At 46.0% G+C, this 14,794-nt stretch overlaps 1 protein-coding gene across 1 annotated transcript in view; it reads right to left on the reverse strand.

Annotated features, from left to right (window-relative positions):
- Nucleotides 1–14,550, reverse strand: part of dusp3a (dual specificity phosphatase 3a) — a 33,440-nt gene extending 18,890 nt beyond the window's left edge. Inside the window, exon 1 of the mRNA XM_078424938.1 lies at nt 14,390–14,550. Coding sequence (XP_078281064.1) covers nt 14,390–14,511 — 122 coding nt within the window. The 5' untranslated portion in view covers nt 14,512–14,550. The remainder of the gene's footprint in view (nt 1–14,389) is intronic.
- Nucleotides 14,551–14,794: the final 244 nt, after the last annotated feature.

Here is a 14,794-nt window from a genome sequence, read left to right on the forward strand (position 1 = left end):
CTCTGATTGAAAAAGTTCTTCCTCATCTCCGTTCTAAATGGCCTACCCCTTATTCTTAAACTGTGGCCCCTTGTTCTGGACTCCCCCAACATTGGGAACATGTTTCCTGCCTCTAATGTGTCCAATCCCCTAATTATCTTATATGTTTCAATAAGATCCCCCCTCATCCTTCTAAATTCCAGTGTATACAAGCCCAATCGCTCCAGCCTTTCAACATACGACAGTCCCGCCATTCCGGGAATTAACCTAGTGAACCTACGCTGCACGCCCTCCATAGCAAGAATATCCTTCCTCAAATTTGGAGACCAAAACTGCACACAGTAGTCCAGGTGCGGTCTCACCAGGGCCCGGTACAACTGTAGAAGGACCTCTTTGCTCCTATACTCAACTCCTCTTGTTATGAAGGCCAACATTCCATTGGCTTTCTTCACTGCCTGCTGTACCTGCATGCTTCCTTTAATTGACTGATGCACTAGGACACCCAGATCTCGTTGAACTCCCCCTCCTCCTAACTTGACACCATTCAGATAATAATCTGCCTTTCTATTCTTACTTCCAAACCTTTGACACGCTTACTAATCAAAGACCTATCAATCTCTGCTTTAAAAATATCCAATAAAGCAAGAAGCACGGGAATACCTGGTCAATAAAGAACATAAACTACGGGCCGGTAACAAGCCCGTTGGCATATCTTTGTATGCATACCTGTGCTGAACAAGATGCCAATTGAACTAATGTCATCGGCCTGCACCTGATCCAGACCCCTCCTTTCATTGCAGATCTATGTTCCTATCTAAAATTTGAGATTAAAAAACAGAGAATTATGGAAATACTCAGGATGTTGGGCAGCATCCGTGGCGAGAAAGGGAAACACCTAACGTTTCAGGTTGGCGACCTTACACAGGAATGTTGACAATAAAAAGAAAAAATGTAAGAAGCACACATTAGATACCCGGAAAGAGAAGTGGTTTTAATGCATCGTAAGTGCTCTTGATAACGCTGAACTTTCACAAAGGAGTAAGCAGAGACGGAGAATTCGCTAAACCTGCCCCCGCTCTCATATTCCCCGCAACGGCGATCACAACCTTTGTTGCCTAATGGCAACACGAGATCCCAATCATTCTAAGCTATCAATTAAAAGGAGGGGCAGTGAACGAATGACGAATTCTAAAACAATTCATCCACTAAACCTGTAAAACAAGTAAAACCAGAAGCAAATGATCACAAAAATTATTGCACTTAACTTGTTCAGTATTACAATGACAAATACTATGTTTAAAACTTGGACATTTTCATCCTGCATTTCTAATGCAGATAACAAGGAACTGCCGATACTGGAATTTTGAGCAAAACACAATAGACAATAGGTGCAGGAGGAGGCCATTCGGCCCTTCGAGCCAGCACCGCCATTCAATGTGATCATGGCTGATCATGCTGGAGGAACTCAGGCAGCATTGGTGGAGGGAAATAGGCAGGTGACATTTCAGATCGGGACCCTTCTTCAGACTGATGGAGAAGTTGGGAGAAAACTAGAAAAGAGTTATGGGAGGGTGGTGGAAAAATCCTGGCAAGTGATAGGTGGATACAGGTGAGGGGGTTGATTGGCAATGCATGGAGATAGTGTCAAAGATTAGAGATGAAAAGGAGACAAAGGGGTGTCAGATAAGGAAAGGAGGTTCAGAATCATCGAGTCATACAGCATGGAAAATCGGCCTTTGTCCCAACTGGCTCATGCTGACCATATCATATCATATCATATATATACAGCCGGAAACAGGCCTTTTCGGCCCTCCAAGTCCGTGCCGCCCAGCGATCCCCGTACATTAACACTATCCTACACCCACTAGGGACAATTTTTACATTTACCCAGCCAATTAACCTACATACCTGTACGTCTTTGGAGTGTGGGAGGAAACCGAAGATCTCGGAGAAAACCCACGCAGGTCACGGGGAGAACATACAAACTCCTTACAGTACAGCACCCGTAGTCAGGATCGAACCTGAGTCTCCGGCGCTGCATTCGCTGTAAAGCAGCAACTCTACCGCTGCGCTACCGTGATGCCCTGTCCATGCTCGTCACACCTGCCAGGGTTTACAACTCGAAACATATCCTTTTCATGTACCTGCCCCAATGCCTTTTAAATGGTGTTATACTATCTGCCTCAACTATCTACCCTGGCAACTCGTTTCATATACACACCACCATCTGAGTTAAAAAGATTGGCTCTCAGATTTCTATTAAATCTTTCCCCTCTCACCTTAAACCTATGTCCTCTGGTTCTTGATTCCCCTACCTCTGTGCACTCACCTCTTGCCCTCATGATCTGAAATCTATATACTAAAACTCTCGTTTGTTTGTTTGTTTGTTTGTTCCTGAACTACAGCCAAAACGGTACATGATAGCGCGACAATTTTAGGCCCACCTTACTCACCGTCATCCCTTTGGTGCTAATGGAAGAAGTTTCATTGAAAGCGGTGTTATATTTTAAAAGTTATTCACATTTTAAAGTTTAAATCTATCTCCTAGGGAGGGAGGGAGGATATGGGGGGAGTTGGGGAGGGGAAGGGGGGAGGGGAGGGTGGGAAGGAAGGGGGGGGGAGGGAGGGAAGGGGGGAAGGAAGGGGGCGAGGGGGAGGAAGGAGGAGTAAGGGGGGGAGGGGGAGGAAGGCGGGAGGAAGGCGGGAGGGGGGAGGAAGGGGGGAGGGGGGTAGGAGTAGGAGGGAGGATGGGAGGGGAGAGGGGGGAGGGGGGTAGGAGAGGGTGCTGCACCAATGCAGGAGAGCTTTGGGCCCAACGGGTCCACCTGGTCTAGTATTTCTATAAGATCACACTTCAGTCTCATGTGCTCCAAGGGATAAGTGCTGCCCAACCTCTCCCTACGGGTCAGGCCTTCAAATCCTGGCATAGATTCATACAGCATATAAATAGGCCCGTTGGCCCAACTCATCCGTGTTGACCAAGATGACCCATCTAAGCTGGCGCGGTGGTGCAGCCTAGGCTTGCTGCCTTTAGCGCCAGAGACCCAGGTTCAATCCTGACTACAGGTGCTGTCTGTACAGAGTTTGTACATTCTCCCCATGACCTGCGTGGGTTTTCCCCGGGTGCAGGTCTTTGGAGTTTCCTCCCACGCTCCAAAGACATACAGGTTTGCAGATTATTTGGCTTGTAAATTGTTCCTTGTGTGTAGGATAGTGTTAGTGTGCGGGGATCGCTAGTGGGCACGGACTCGGTGGGCCGAAGGGCCTGTTTCCACGCTGTATCTCTAAAACTAAACCTGAAACTCAGCAAGTCCCCATTTACCCGTGTTTGACCCATATCCCTCGAAACCTTTCCTATTTGTGTATCTGTCAAAATGTATTTTAATAACTAAGTCAACAGGGGAACTTAGTTTAACAAAAAATAAGTACATGTAAACTCCTTAGCATTAGAATAAGGAAAAAAGGAAACTGAAAATTTATTGTCCGTTTTTTAATCCCGGAAACACAATGGATTCCGAGATAGCAGCTGGTCCTTAGAATCAACGTGACAGCAACATGCCTCAGCTTTTCCCTGGAATACTCGGCAATGTTACAGGATTAGTCGTAAGCAATGTGATTTTATTCAATGTTTTCCAGAGGTTTTCATTGGCTAATTACATAGAAATCGTACTAGACTACCAAAGCCCCGAGAAGTCAGGCATGGTGAACAGCCTCTCTAGGGATGACCTGACTTGCTCAGCAAATGTCCACAGCACTCTCACAAACACTGCAGCTGCCTGACACTGTGAGCTGACGCGATTCCTATAATTAGCTGTGTCTGTTCCTGGCAGATGTAACATTTCGCCTGGGCCGTAATACCGTTATTAATAAATAAATGAATCTAACCGTATTGCAAAGTCCTACTGCATTTCTTTCTAATGCACTTACTTTTTAAAAATTCAAGGTAACTTCCAGCTGTTATAAATGCAACGGTGGTAGAGAAGGTAAATTCACCACTGAGAATTTATGCTGTAATGAATACAATTAATTGAACCACACGAACCACATGACCTTGAAAGAAATATTTCAATTTATGCAAACACTCCCTGGTCAATTCTAAAACTAAAATGAGTCAAACGGCCTCAGAAATAATCTCCTTGTTGAAGAATCCATCCCAGCAAACTAACGGATTAAATTCCAGTCATATAAAAAGTGGGATGAGTGTAAATGGGTGGTTGATGATCAGCATGGACTCAGTGGGCTGAAGGGCCTGTTTCTATGCTGTATCTTTCTATGACTCAATGTGTCAGTATTCATTGATTTTACTGGTTAAAGCCTTGGAGTATTAAATCCACTTTCTTGCTCTTGAATTTCAGTTAAAGTATGCACTAAATATCATTTTCTGTAGGAGAATAACTGCAGATGCTGGTACAAATCGAAGGTATCACAAAATGCTGGAGTAACCCAGCGGGTCAGGCAGCATCTCAGGAGAGAAGGAATGGGTGACGTTTCGGGTCACCTGTTCTTTCTCTCCTGAGATGCTGCCTGACCCGCTGAGTTACTTACTCCTGCATTTTGAAATATCATTTTCTGTTGAGTAAAAGGCAGTTTGATTGACCAACACGATGGAAGGTGCAATAGTGAAACGTGGAGTCACAGGTAGGATGGTGCAGAAGGCTTCTGGCACGCTGGCATTCATCAGTCAAGGAATGGAGTACATAAGTTGGGATGTTATGTTACAGTTGTATAAGGTGTCGGTGAGGCCGCACTACAGGTCCACCGCCGATTTTCTGGCAACTGGTGGTTCAGCATCTCCTTTAATCCGGACAAAACATGAGAGCTTACTAGAACCCCCCCGAACTACCCCCCGAAAATGTGGTGCCTAGGCCAGGTGAGCCGGCCGATCTCGACCTCATCAGGTCTTCCACGCCGATCAACGGGTCGAATCTGCCCTGTTGCGGCCAGGGCTCTGGACGTTACGGATCTGTTCCCGCAGCTGACTACCAAGGCTGATTTTGCAGCCCGATATCTCTGCTCCCCAGCTGCCTCGGTGGACCGGTGCCATTGGACTCCTCTCAGAGGCTGTGAGCACTGATCCTCCAGCAAAACAGATGATCCAGAAAGGCTCTGGACCCAAGGATGCTGGGAAATCGGTGGTGGACCTGTAGTAGTACTGTGTTCAGTTTTGGTCTCACTGCCAAAGGAAAGATGCCATTAAGCTGGAAAGAATGCAGACAAGATTTCCGAGGATATTGCCGGCACTCAAGGGCCTGAGCTAACAGGGATTGGTTAGGCAGACTACGGCTTTGTTCATTGGAGCACAGGACGCTGAGGGGTGGTCTTTTCGAGGTGTGCAAAATCACAAGGGGAATAGATATGGTGAATGCACAGAGTCTTTTACCCAGGGCAGGGGAATTAAGAACTAGATGGGAATTGAAAACTATTATTAAGATTATTAAGGGGTTGGACACGTTAGAGGCAGGAAACATGTTCCCAATGTTGGGGGAGTCCAGAACCAGGGGCCACAGTTTAAGAATAAGGGGTAGGCCATTTAGAACTGAGATGAGGAAAAACCCTTTCAGTCAGAGAGTGGAATTCTCTGCCTCAGAAGGCAGTGGAGGCCAATTCTCTGAATGCATTCAAGAGAGAGCTAGATAGAGCTCTTAAGGATAGCCGAGTCATGGGGTATGGGGAGAAGGCAGGAACGGGGTACTGATTGAGAATGATCAGCCATGATCACATTGAATGGCAGTGCTGGCTCGAAGGGCCGAATGGCCTACTCCTGCACCTATTGTCTATTGTCTATTAAGAACTAGAATTAAGTAGTTAAGGTGAGAGGGGAAAGGTTTAATAGCAACCTGAAGTGCAACTTTTTCACATAGATGATAGTGGGCGTATAGAACGAACTGCCAGAGGAAGCACAAAGGATATACATCAGTACAGCACAGGAATGGCCCTTTCAGCCCATAATGTTTGTGCCGAACATGATGCCTAGTAAAACCGATCTCATCTGCCTGTACACGATCCATACCTCTCTATTCCCTCCCTTCCTTGTGCCTATCAAAAAGCCTCTTGAATCCCACTACCGTGTCTGCCTCCAGGCCCTTACCACTCTCTGTTTAAAAACTTGCCCCACACAGTGTTTGGAGTCACTGTGATGGATGTTTGTGTTGGGGTCGGGTGTCCTGTGTTCTTTTCTTTTTTGCTGTGTTTTGTGTGACTGCTGAAATTTCGTTCGGTGTAAAAAGCCGAGTGACAATAAAGTGTTGTTATGTTATGTTATGTTATGTTATATCTTTGCCCTCTGGGAAAGAGGTTCTGACTGTCCACCCTACCTATGCTCCTCATAATTTTATGCACTCCTATCCAGTCTCCCCTCACCCTCCAAAGTAATTGAGGCAGGTACAATAACAACATTTAAAAGACATTTGGACAGATACACGAATCAGAAAGGTTTAGAGGGACATGGATCAAGTGCGAGCAAACGGGGTGACCTTAGATGGGGCAACTTGGACCGAGAGGCCTGTTCCTGCGCTGTATGACTTTATGTTTTTACGATAAAGATTCCTTCTGTGAAGACGCTGTGAGGTGAGAGAGTCATGCCCACACTTTGGCATCCAGCATCCTTGGATCCAAGCCCTTGGTAAAACAGAAAGCCACTTTCCCCCTCGGCGTGAGAATCAAAGGGAATGCAGGTCACCAATGGGCCGAGACAGTTCCAGCAATGCACTGATTCACATCAAGAACCACCTTGCCAACCCTTGCTCTCTAATACTGTGTGTGATATGAAGAGACCGGGAAAATATTACTAAAAGGATTCGTACATATGTTTTCAAAAAGGTCTTTGCATTTGAGACCACGCCAACATCAAGTTACCGATCGCACTTCTCGATGGTCCACGCACAGCCATCTCAGAGAACGTTCCTCTTCCTCTGACAAAGCAGTCAAGAAGGGTCTCGACCCGAAATGTCACCCATTCCTTCTCTCCTGAGATGCTGCCTGACCTGCTGAGTTACTCCAGCATTTTGTGAATAAATACCTTCGATTTGTACCAGCATCTGCAGTTATTTTCTTACACCTCCACACCTGCATGTCGAATGATGATAAGGTCACCAAGCTGTATGACTTGGTTTTCCAATCGCCATGAGAATGGAAGATAGACACAAAAAGCTGGAGTAACTCAGCTGGACAGGCAGCATCTCTGGAGAGAAGGAGTAGGCTGCGGGTCGATGTCCCGCTGAGTTACTCCCGCATTTTGTGTCCATCTTCGATTTAAACCAGCATCTGCTGTTCTTTTCTTCACGCCATGAGAATGGAGCACCCTAACTATTGCCTTCTGGCTTTCAGCTGCACCTAACCAAGTCACTTTGAGCAAAAAAACAAAGTGCTGGTGGAACTCAGTGGGTCGGGAAGCATCTATGGAGGGTAATGGACAGACAACATTTCGGATTGGGATTAAGCTCACCCATCTGTCAATTACCCACCCTCCCTCATCTGTATCCACCTATCACTTGCCACTCTTTGCCTTCCCCCCTTAATCAATCAGTCTGAAGAAGGAGCCTGACCTGAAATGTCAACTGTCCATTCCCTCCACAAATGCTGCCTGACCTGCCGAGTTCCTCCAGCACTTTGTTTTTTGTTCAAGGATTCCAGCATCTGCATTTCCTTTTGCTTCCAATAAATAACCTTGACACATCATTAAATATTACTTGAACCAATAGGCGAACATAGGAAGATGCAAAGATGAAAGTTTACTAATAAAATTCTATTCATAAAGAGTTTAGGAGAACATAGAACATTAGGAGAACATAGAAAGTACTGCTCAAGAACAGGCCTTTCGGCCCACAATGTCTGTGCTGAACATGATGCCAAGACCAACACATATCTACCTGCACATACTTCAGTACTTCATCAGAGGCAAAAGCATTTTTAAACAAACTTGGTTGCTTAGATCTCATACTATAATTTTTGGCAATGTACCAATAGGTCAGGTAAATTTGGAACAAAGATAGACACAAAATGCTGGAGTAACTCAGCGGGACAGGCAGCATCTCTGGAAAGAAAGAATGGGTGACGTTTTGGGTCGAGACCCTTCTTCAGACTTGACCCGAAATGTCACCCATTCCTTCACTCCAGAGATGCTGTCTGTCGCGTTGAGTTACTCCAACATTTTGTCTATCTTCGGCTTAAACCAACATCTGCAGTTCCTTCCTACAGGTTAATTTGGAAAACGGTTAGGTGAAATGAATAACATCCCATCCACGATTCTTGTTTCTGATGAAGTAATGTAGTGTTCTATGTTTTATCTTCCTTATCTCAGCTTTTCTCCAATGTCAGAATTGACGTGAAGATGTCTGGACATAATTTGCAGACGCCAGTATTTTTGATCCTATTTTTAATCTGTGAAAGATGACCCAGTGCAGTAATTCAACTGTGAATGCATACAGCTAAAATAAATTGCAATCTGTACACACTCTGTCTCCCATTTACAGTCCTTTTTCAGTGTCCTTTGTATCACCTCTGCATCCGAAACTGAAGAAAGGCATTGTGAAGTTTTAAGATTTACTTCCCGCTGTTTAAATAAATCATTAATTATATTATTCAACAGATCACCAAATGCAACTGGTACCTGGGACTAGAGATACAAAGAACTGCAGATGCTGGAAATCTTGAGCCAAACACAAAGTGCTGGAGGAACTCAGCGGGTCAGGCAGCATCTGTAGATGGGCTACATTCCGGGTCACGGTCTTTCTTCGGATACAAAATGTTGCCTGTCCATTCCTTCCAAAGATTCTGCCTGACCCGCTGAATTCCTCCGGCACTTTGTATTTGCTCAATATTTCATGACTAGCTCAGCTGCCACGTATATTATTGCAATTTCAAAATGTAGACGCTGGACTTTTTACGGTGTTGTTTCAAACAGCTGCAGATGAATTGCCTGCTTCCTCTATTCAGCAGTTTTAAAGCATGAATCTGTGTTCTGAGAGTGAACTGGGATACAAACAGATTCATCTCTCTTCACAACATTTGGGAATAGTCCCAGTTCAGACGATCATAATTTCCTTTTCCACAGTAATTCTGAGTCTAAAAACAAATGTTAAAGAAACAGACCGAGGAACATAAGAAGGCAAGATCGCCCATCACGCTCTGTAATCAGATCATGGATGCCTGTCCCACTGAGTCACTCCAGCATTTTGTGGTTTAAACCAGCATCTGCAATTCTTTCCTACACATGGATCCACCTTGGCTGTTTAATACCTGACACTTTGTTGATATTACAAACAATATCATTTTCAGCCTCACAGACTTCAATTGACCCAGTATCCACAGCATACATGGGACAGAGTTCCAGATTATGACCACTGTGTAAATACTTCCTGATTTCACATCCTGAGGCTTGTTTCCGTGCTGTGTGGCACGATAACCTCTCAGCTGAGATGCTCCAATAATCAGCCCCTTTGTTCTAAATTCTCCAACCAGAAGAAATCGCTTATATGCAACGACCCTATCCAAACCTCTGGTTTCAAAGAATTCACCCATCGGTCCTGAGAGCTGAATTTTTAACATAGTCCTTATAATTTAACCCTTCAAGACCTTGAAACATGGAATTTCAATTGGAAATTCTCCACCATCCCAACTGCCACACATTAGACTATATCTTAAATCGCTCAAATTCTTCACACCTTTGCTAAGAAGAATTAATTAGAATTACAACATCTGTCATGGTGACGAATTCCGAGCTTTCTCATGGCAGAACAAAAATCTTCAGAAGGAAATCCTCTGAAGGCAATGCTTAAGAAACATTTAGACAGATACATGGATAGGATAGGTTTAGAGGGAAACGGGCAAAACGCAGGCAGGTGGGACTAGTGTAGATGGGACATGTTGGCCAGTGTGGGCAAGTTGGGCCGAAGGGCCTCTTTCCATGCTCTATGACTCTAATCACATTACAAATTACAATTAAAACACAAAGTACTTGTGCTACAACACCAGGATAAGCACTCAACTATGAAAACCAAGCCCAGAGTCAAAGTACTATCTAACTGAATATACCAACTTATGCTAAGGACAATAACTAACTCCATATGCAATAAACAGCTACCAACATTTTAACCAAAGATACTAGAGGAGCAAGATGAACCACTCCGTTGAAATCGCCTATACTGAAGTGTAGTGCGCAAAGGAGCGGAACGGCCGCCATTTTAGTAAGCAAAACCCGCCGTTCGCTTTGCCTCTCGCAGTGTAATCAGTGTTTTGGGGGAACAGTATGTGTGATGATACCATAAAAATGCAGAATATATCTCATCTATCAATTCACAGATTTTTTAAATTATTTTGCGTTTTAAATGTTTCTGCAAGTTACTGCCTACTAAAATGGTGCCATGACATACTATGGGTTTTAGGGTCGAGTGGTCTATCTTGCTCTGTTCTATTATCTTTGATTTTAACTAGCTCAACCTGTTAATAATGTTCACTTTTGGAAAGTACAGGTTCTTTTAACATTGCATCTGACATCATTGCATATAAACTCTGCTAAATCAATCAATCCCATCTGCAGTTTTGGCCTTGATTGACACACTACAATCATTTAAAAGGTTCAGAATCAATACCACAAGGGAAGTTGCAGAATTCACAGTAAACCGCATCATGCGTATTTTTTAAGGTCATCCTGTGGCTTTTTTGAATGTATACTATTTTTGGCTAAAAACTGGTCCTTCTGTGGCCAGGTCCTCACCTGCTTCCTCCTCAGGTCAACCCAGATGGTCCACTTACCCACTGTGTAAAACCATTCCTGCTGAGACACAGACACATGGACAACTGCAAAGTCTGACAGACACAAAAAGCTGGAGTAACTCAGTGGGACAGGCAGCATCTCTGCAGAGAAGGAATGGGTGATGTTTCGGGTCAAGTCCCTCCTTCATAAGGGTCTCAACACGAAACGTCACCCATCCCTCCTTCAGAAGGGTCTCAACACGAAACGTCACCCATTCCTTCTCACTGGAGATGCTGTCTATCCCGCTGAGCTATTCCAGCTTTTTGTGTCTATCTTCGCTTTAAACCAGCATCTGCAGTTCTTTCCTACACACTACAAGTCTGACAGACTGCACCTGCACAATGACTGGCTGCATCACGGCTTGGTTTGGCAACTTGAACACACAGGAACAAAGGAGACAGCAGAGAGCGGCAGACACTGCCTGGTCCATCACAAGTACTGACCTCTCTGCCATTTAAGGCATGTATGGGAGGTGCATCCTCAAAAAACCCAGAGAAAATGCACGCATTCACAGGGAGAACGTACAAACTCCATACAGACAGCATCCATAGTCAGGATCGAACCGGGGTCTCTGGTGCTGCAAGGCAGCAACTCTACCGCTGTGCCACCATTGTTTAATTGTCGGCACACATAACAATTAAACAATCTTGATATTTGACTCTCTTTTGAATCGTACAGTACGGAAACAAGCCCATTCAGCCCATTTCATCCATTGAAACCGTGATGCCTGGCCACACACTTCCGAAAAAGGGTCACCATTTCCTTGTTCTCCATGGATGCTGCCTGACCCGCTGAGTTCCTCCAGCACTTTGTCTATCCTTGGTAAACCAGCATCTGAAGTTCATTTGTTCCAACATTAATTCCATTTGCCTCCATTAGGCCTGTATTCCTCTCAGCCTACCCTGTCTATATACTTGGTCAAATGCCCTTTAAATGTTGTAGCTGCATCTGCATTTGTGCAATTGTAACTTGAAGTTTTTAGGTAGGAGACAACCTTGGTACAAAACCCTACTGTGTAGTCTATGTGGATTTGAGGTACATGCACTGTAAAATCCACTACCGGTTAAATTCAAGTTTTTTTCCCAATATTCCCACTACTCTTTTCTTCAGGAGCCCAGCAGGAGAGTCATTTCCCAATGTGAGCATTAGTAATAAAAGACTAGGTTATTTTCTTGATCATCATCCACTTTGATCTGTTTTTTTCCGACACCTTACATGTTCTTTGCCACCCTTCCATATCTTGTTTCCCTCTCCCCTGACTCTCAGTCTGAAGAAGGGTCTCAACCCGAAACATCACCCATTCCTTCCCGCCAGAGATGCTGCCTGTCCCGCTGAGTTACTCCAGCATTTGACTGACATGCCAGGTTCAATTCAGTGGGCCACGAGTGGAAATGGTGGTGGTTCATTTTGTATAATTTTTGTATTGAATATCTGTAATTGAATGTATGTATAGCCTCCGAGAATGACGGATGGCGTTTTGGAAGGAACATGTTTTGTATATATTTATTTTTTGAATAAAGTATTTTTTGATTAAAAAATATAATTTTAAAAATGCCGGGTTCAATCTCTGCTGATTTGCCACCCACGCCTGTGGACTTTCTCAAAGGATCAGCAGACAGCAATCACGAGGCCGGTCTCCCCAAGCACATCAGCCCAGCATTCGCCATAGCAACATCCCTTCCCCAAGACACCACACCCAGGAAAATAAACCCAGGCGGATTCATTGCCACAGACGGCTGTGGGGGCCATGTCAATGGGTATTTTTCAGACGGAAATTGATAAGAGTCTTGATTAGTATGAGTGTCTGGGGTTATGGGGAGAAGGCAGGAGAATGGGGTTGAGAGGGTAGAGGAAGATAGATCAGCCCTGATTGAATGGCAAAGAAGACTTGATGGGCCGAATGGCCTAATTCTGCTCCTATACTCTGGAATTTAGAAGGATGAGAGGGGAACTTATTGAAACGTATAAGATTATTAAGGGATTGGACACGCTGGAGGCAGGAAACATGTTCCCGATGTTTGGGGAGTCCCGAACCAGGGACCACAGTTTAAGAATAAGGGGTAGGCCATTTAGAACGGAGATGCGGAAAAACTTTTTCACTCAGAGAGTTGTGAAGCTGTGGAATTCCCTGCCTCAGAAGGCAGTGGAGGCCAATGCTTTCAAGAGAGAGTTAGATAGAGCTCTTAATGATAGCGGATTATTTCACAAAATGATGGAGTAACTCAGCAGGTCAGGCAACATCTCGGGAGAGAAGGAATGGGTGACGTTTCGGGTCGAGACCCTTTTTCAGACTGATCAGAGAATGATAGCGGAGTCGAGGGATATGGGGAGAAGGCAGGAACGAGGTACTGATTGTGCATGATCAGCCATGATCACATTGCATGGCAGTGCTGGCTCGAAGGGCCGAATGGCCTACTCCTGCACCTATTGTCTATTGTCTATAATGAATTTATGAAAATTATTGCACAGCAATCAGGCTAGGGAAGTCAACCTCTGAAATACGTTTCCCATTATCCCATTATAACAAGAGCCTCATAAAGTTAGTAAAGACCTTAATGTCCTAGACACCTTGGACTCTGTTGCATATCCACCGCACATGCATTTGAATTGACCTTTGCCCACGAGGCCTCACTTCCACCGTGAAGTCATCTTTGCACCTGCTTCGTTTTTGTTGCAACCTCCTGGGTAGCAACAGGGCGAGATGCAAACTACAAGCACAGACTGCACAATCTCACCTCTCCAATTCAATCCAGAAACCCATCTCCCAAACATGACCAGAACCTTAGATACCCTTGCAAAAACACATTAGCTGCACTGAAAAAAAATGGCAAGGCAAATATCTAATGCACATTTTATATTAATATAAATAAATGTCATTCATGCATGGTATATATTAGGTATGTAACGTATTTGTAGACGTAGGCAAATATATTCACAGGCATATTCAATTCCACCACAGCGAATATGTAGCAGGTTGGTGAGATTGCATGTAACCATTTGACAGCTGAAAGGATAGAAACAATATTTTATCAGCTTCAACTGAAGTAGATGAATGGGAGCAGTGGGCTCGCTGTCAGATCAATTATACCTACCATCGATTTGCTAATAAGGAAACCGAGGGAGAGGGAGGGAGAGGAGGGAGGGGGGATGGAGGGAGTGAGGGTGGAGGGAGGGAGGGGGAGGGAGGGGGAGGGAGGGGGGATGGAGGGAGTGAGGGAGGGGGGGATGGAGGGGAGGGAGGGGGGATGGAGGGATGGAGGGAGGGGGAGGGAGGGGGGATGGAGGGAGTGAGGGAGGGGGGATGGAGGGGAGGGAGGGGGGAGGGAGGATGGAGGGAGGGGGGATGGAGGGAGGGGGGGTGGAGGGAGGGAGGGGGGATGGAGGATGGAGGGAGGGGGGATGGAGGGAGTGAGGGAGGGGGGATGGAGGGGAGGGAGAGGGAGGGAGGGAGTGAGGGGGGATGGAGGGAGGGGTGGTGGGGTGGAGGGAGTGAGGGAGGATGGAGGGGAGGGAGGGAGGGAGGAGGGGGGGAGAGGAGGGAGGATGGGGGGAGGGAGAGGGAGGGGGAGAGAGGGAGAGGGAGGGAGAGAGAGGAGGGAGGAGGCGAGTGGTCGCGACGCCTGTCAGAGTGCATTGAGCTGTAAACACGACACTCACGCATTCCCCACATAGATCCTGGAGTAAACCTCGTTGCAGTGCTGCGCCGGGAGGCTGTAAAAGCCGCTGTCGTTCGCCAGCAGCTCGTTGAGCTCCTCCACCATCAGCCGGTGCTCGGACATGGTCCGGGGCTGCAACTCAGACACTGAGAGAGAGAGAGAGGGAGAGAGGGGGGGGGAGGGTGGGGGTGAGAGAGAGAGAGGGAGAGAGAGAGGGGGGAGGAGGGAGGGAGAGAGAGAGAGAGAGAGAGAGAGAGAGGGGGGAGGGAGGGAGGGGGGAGAGAGAGGGGGAGGGAGGGAGGGAGGGAGGGAGGGGGAGAGAGAGAGAGAGAGAGAGAGAGAGAGAGAGAGAGAGGGAGGGAGGGAGGGGGAGAGAGAGGGGGAGGGAGGGAGGGAGGGAGGGGGA

The sequence above is a fragment of the Rhinoraja longicauda genome, chromosome 29 (genome assembly GCF_053455715.1).
Source record: "Rhinoraja longicauda isolate Sanriku21f chromosome 29, sRhiLon1.1, whole genome shotgun sequence".
NCBI classification, from domain to species: domain Eukaryota; kingdom Metazoa; phylum Chordata; class Chondrichthyes; order Rajiformes; family Arhynchobatidae; genus Rhinoraja; species Rhinoraja longicauda.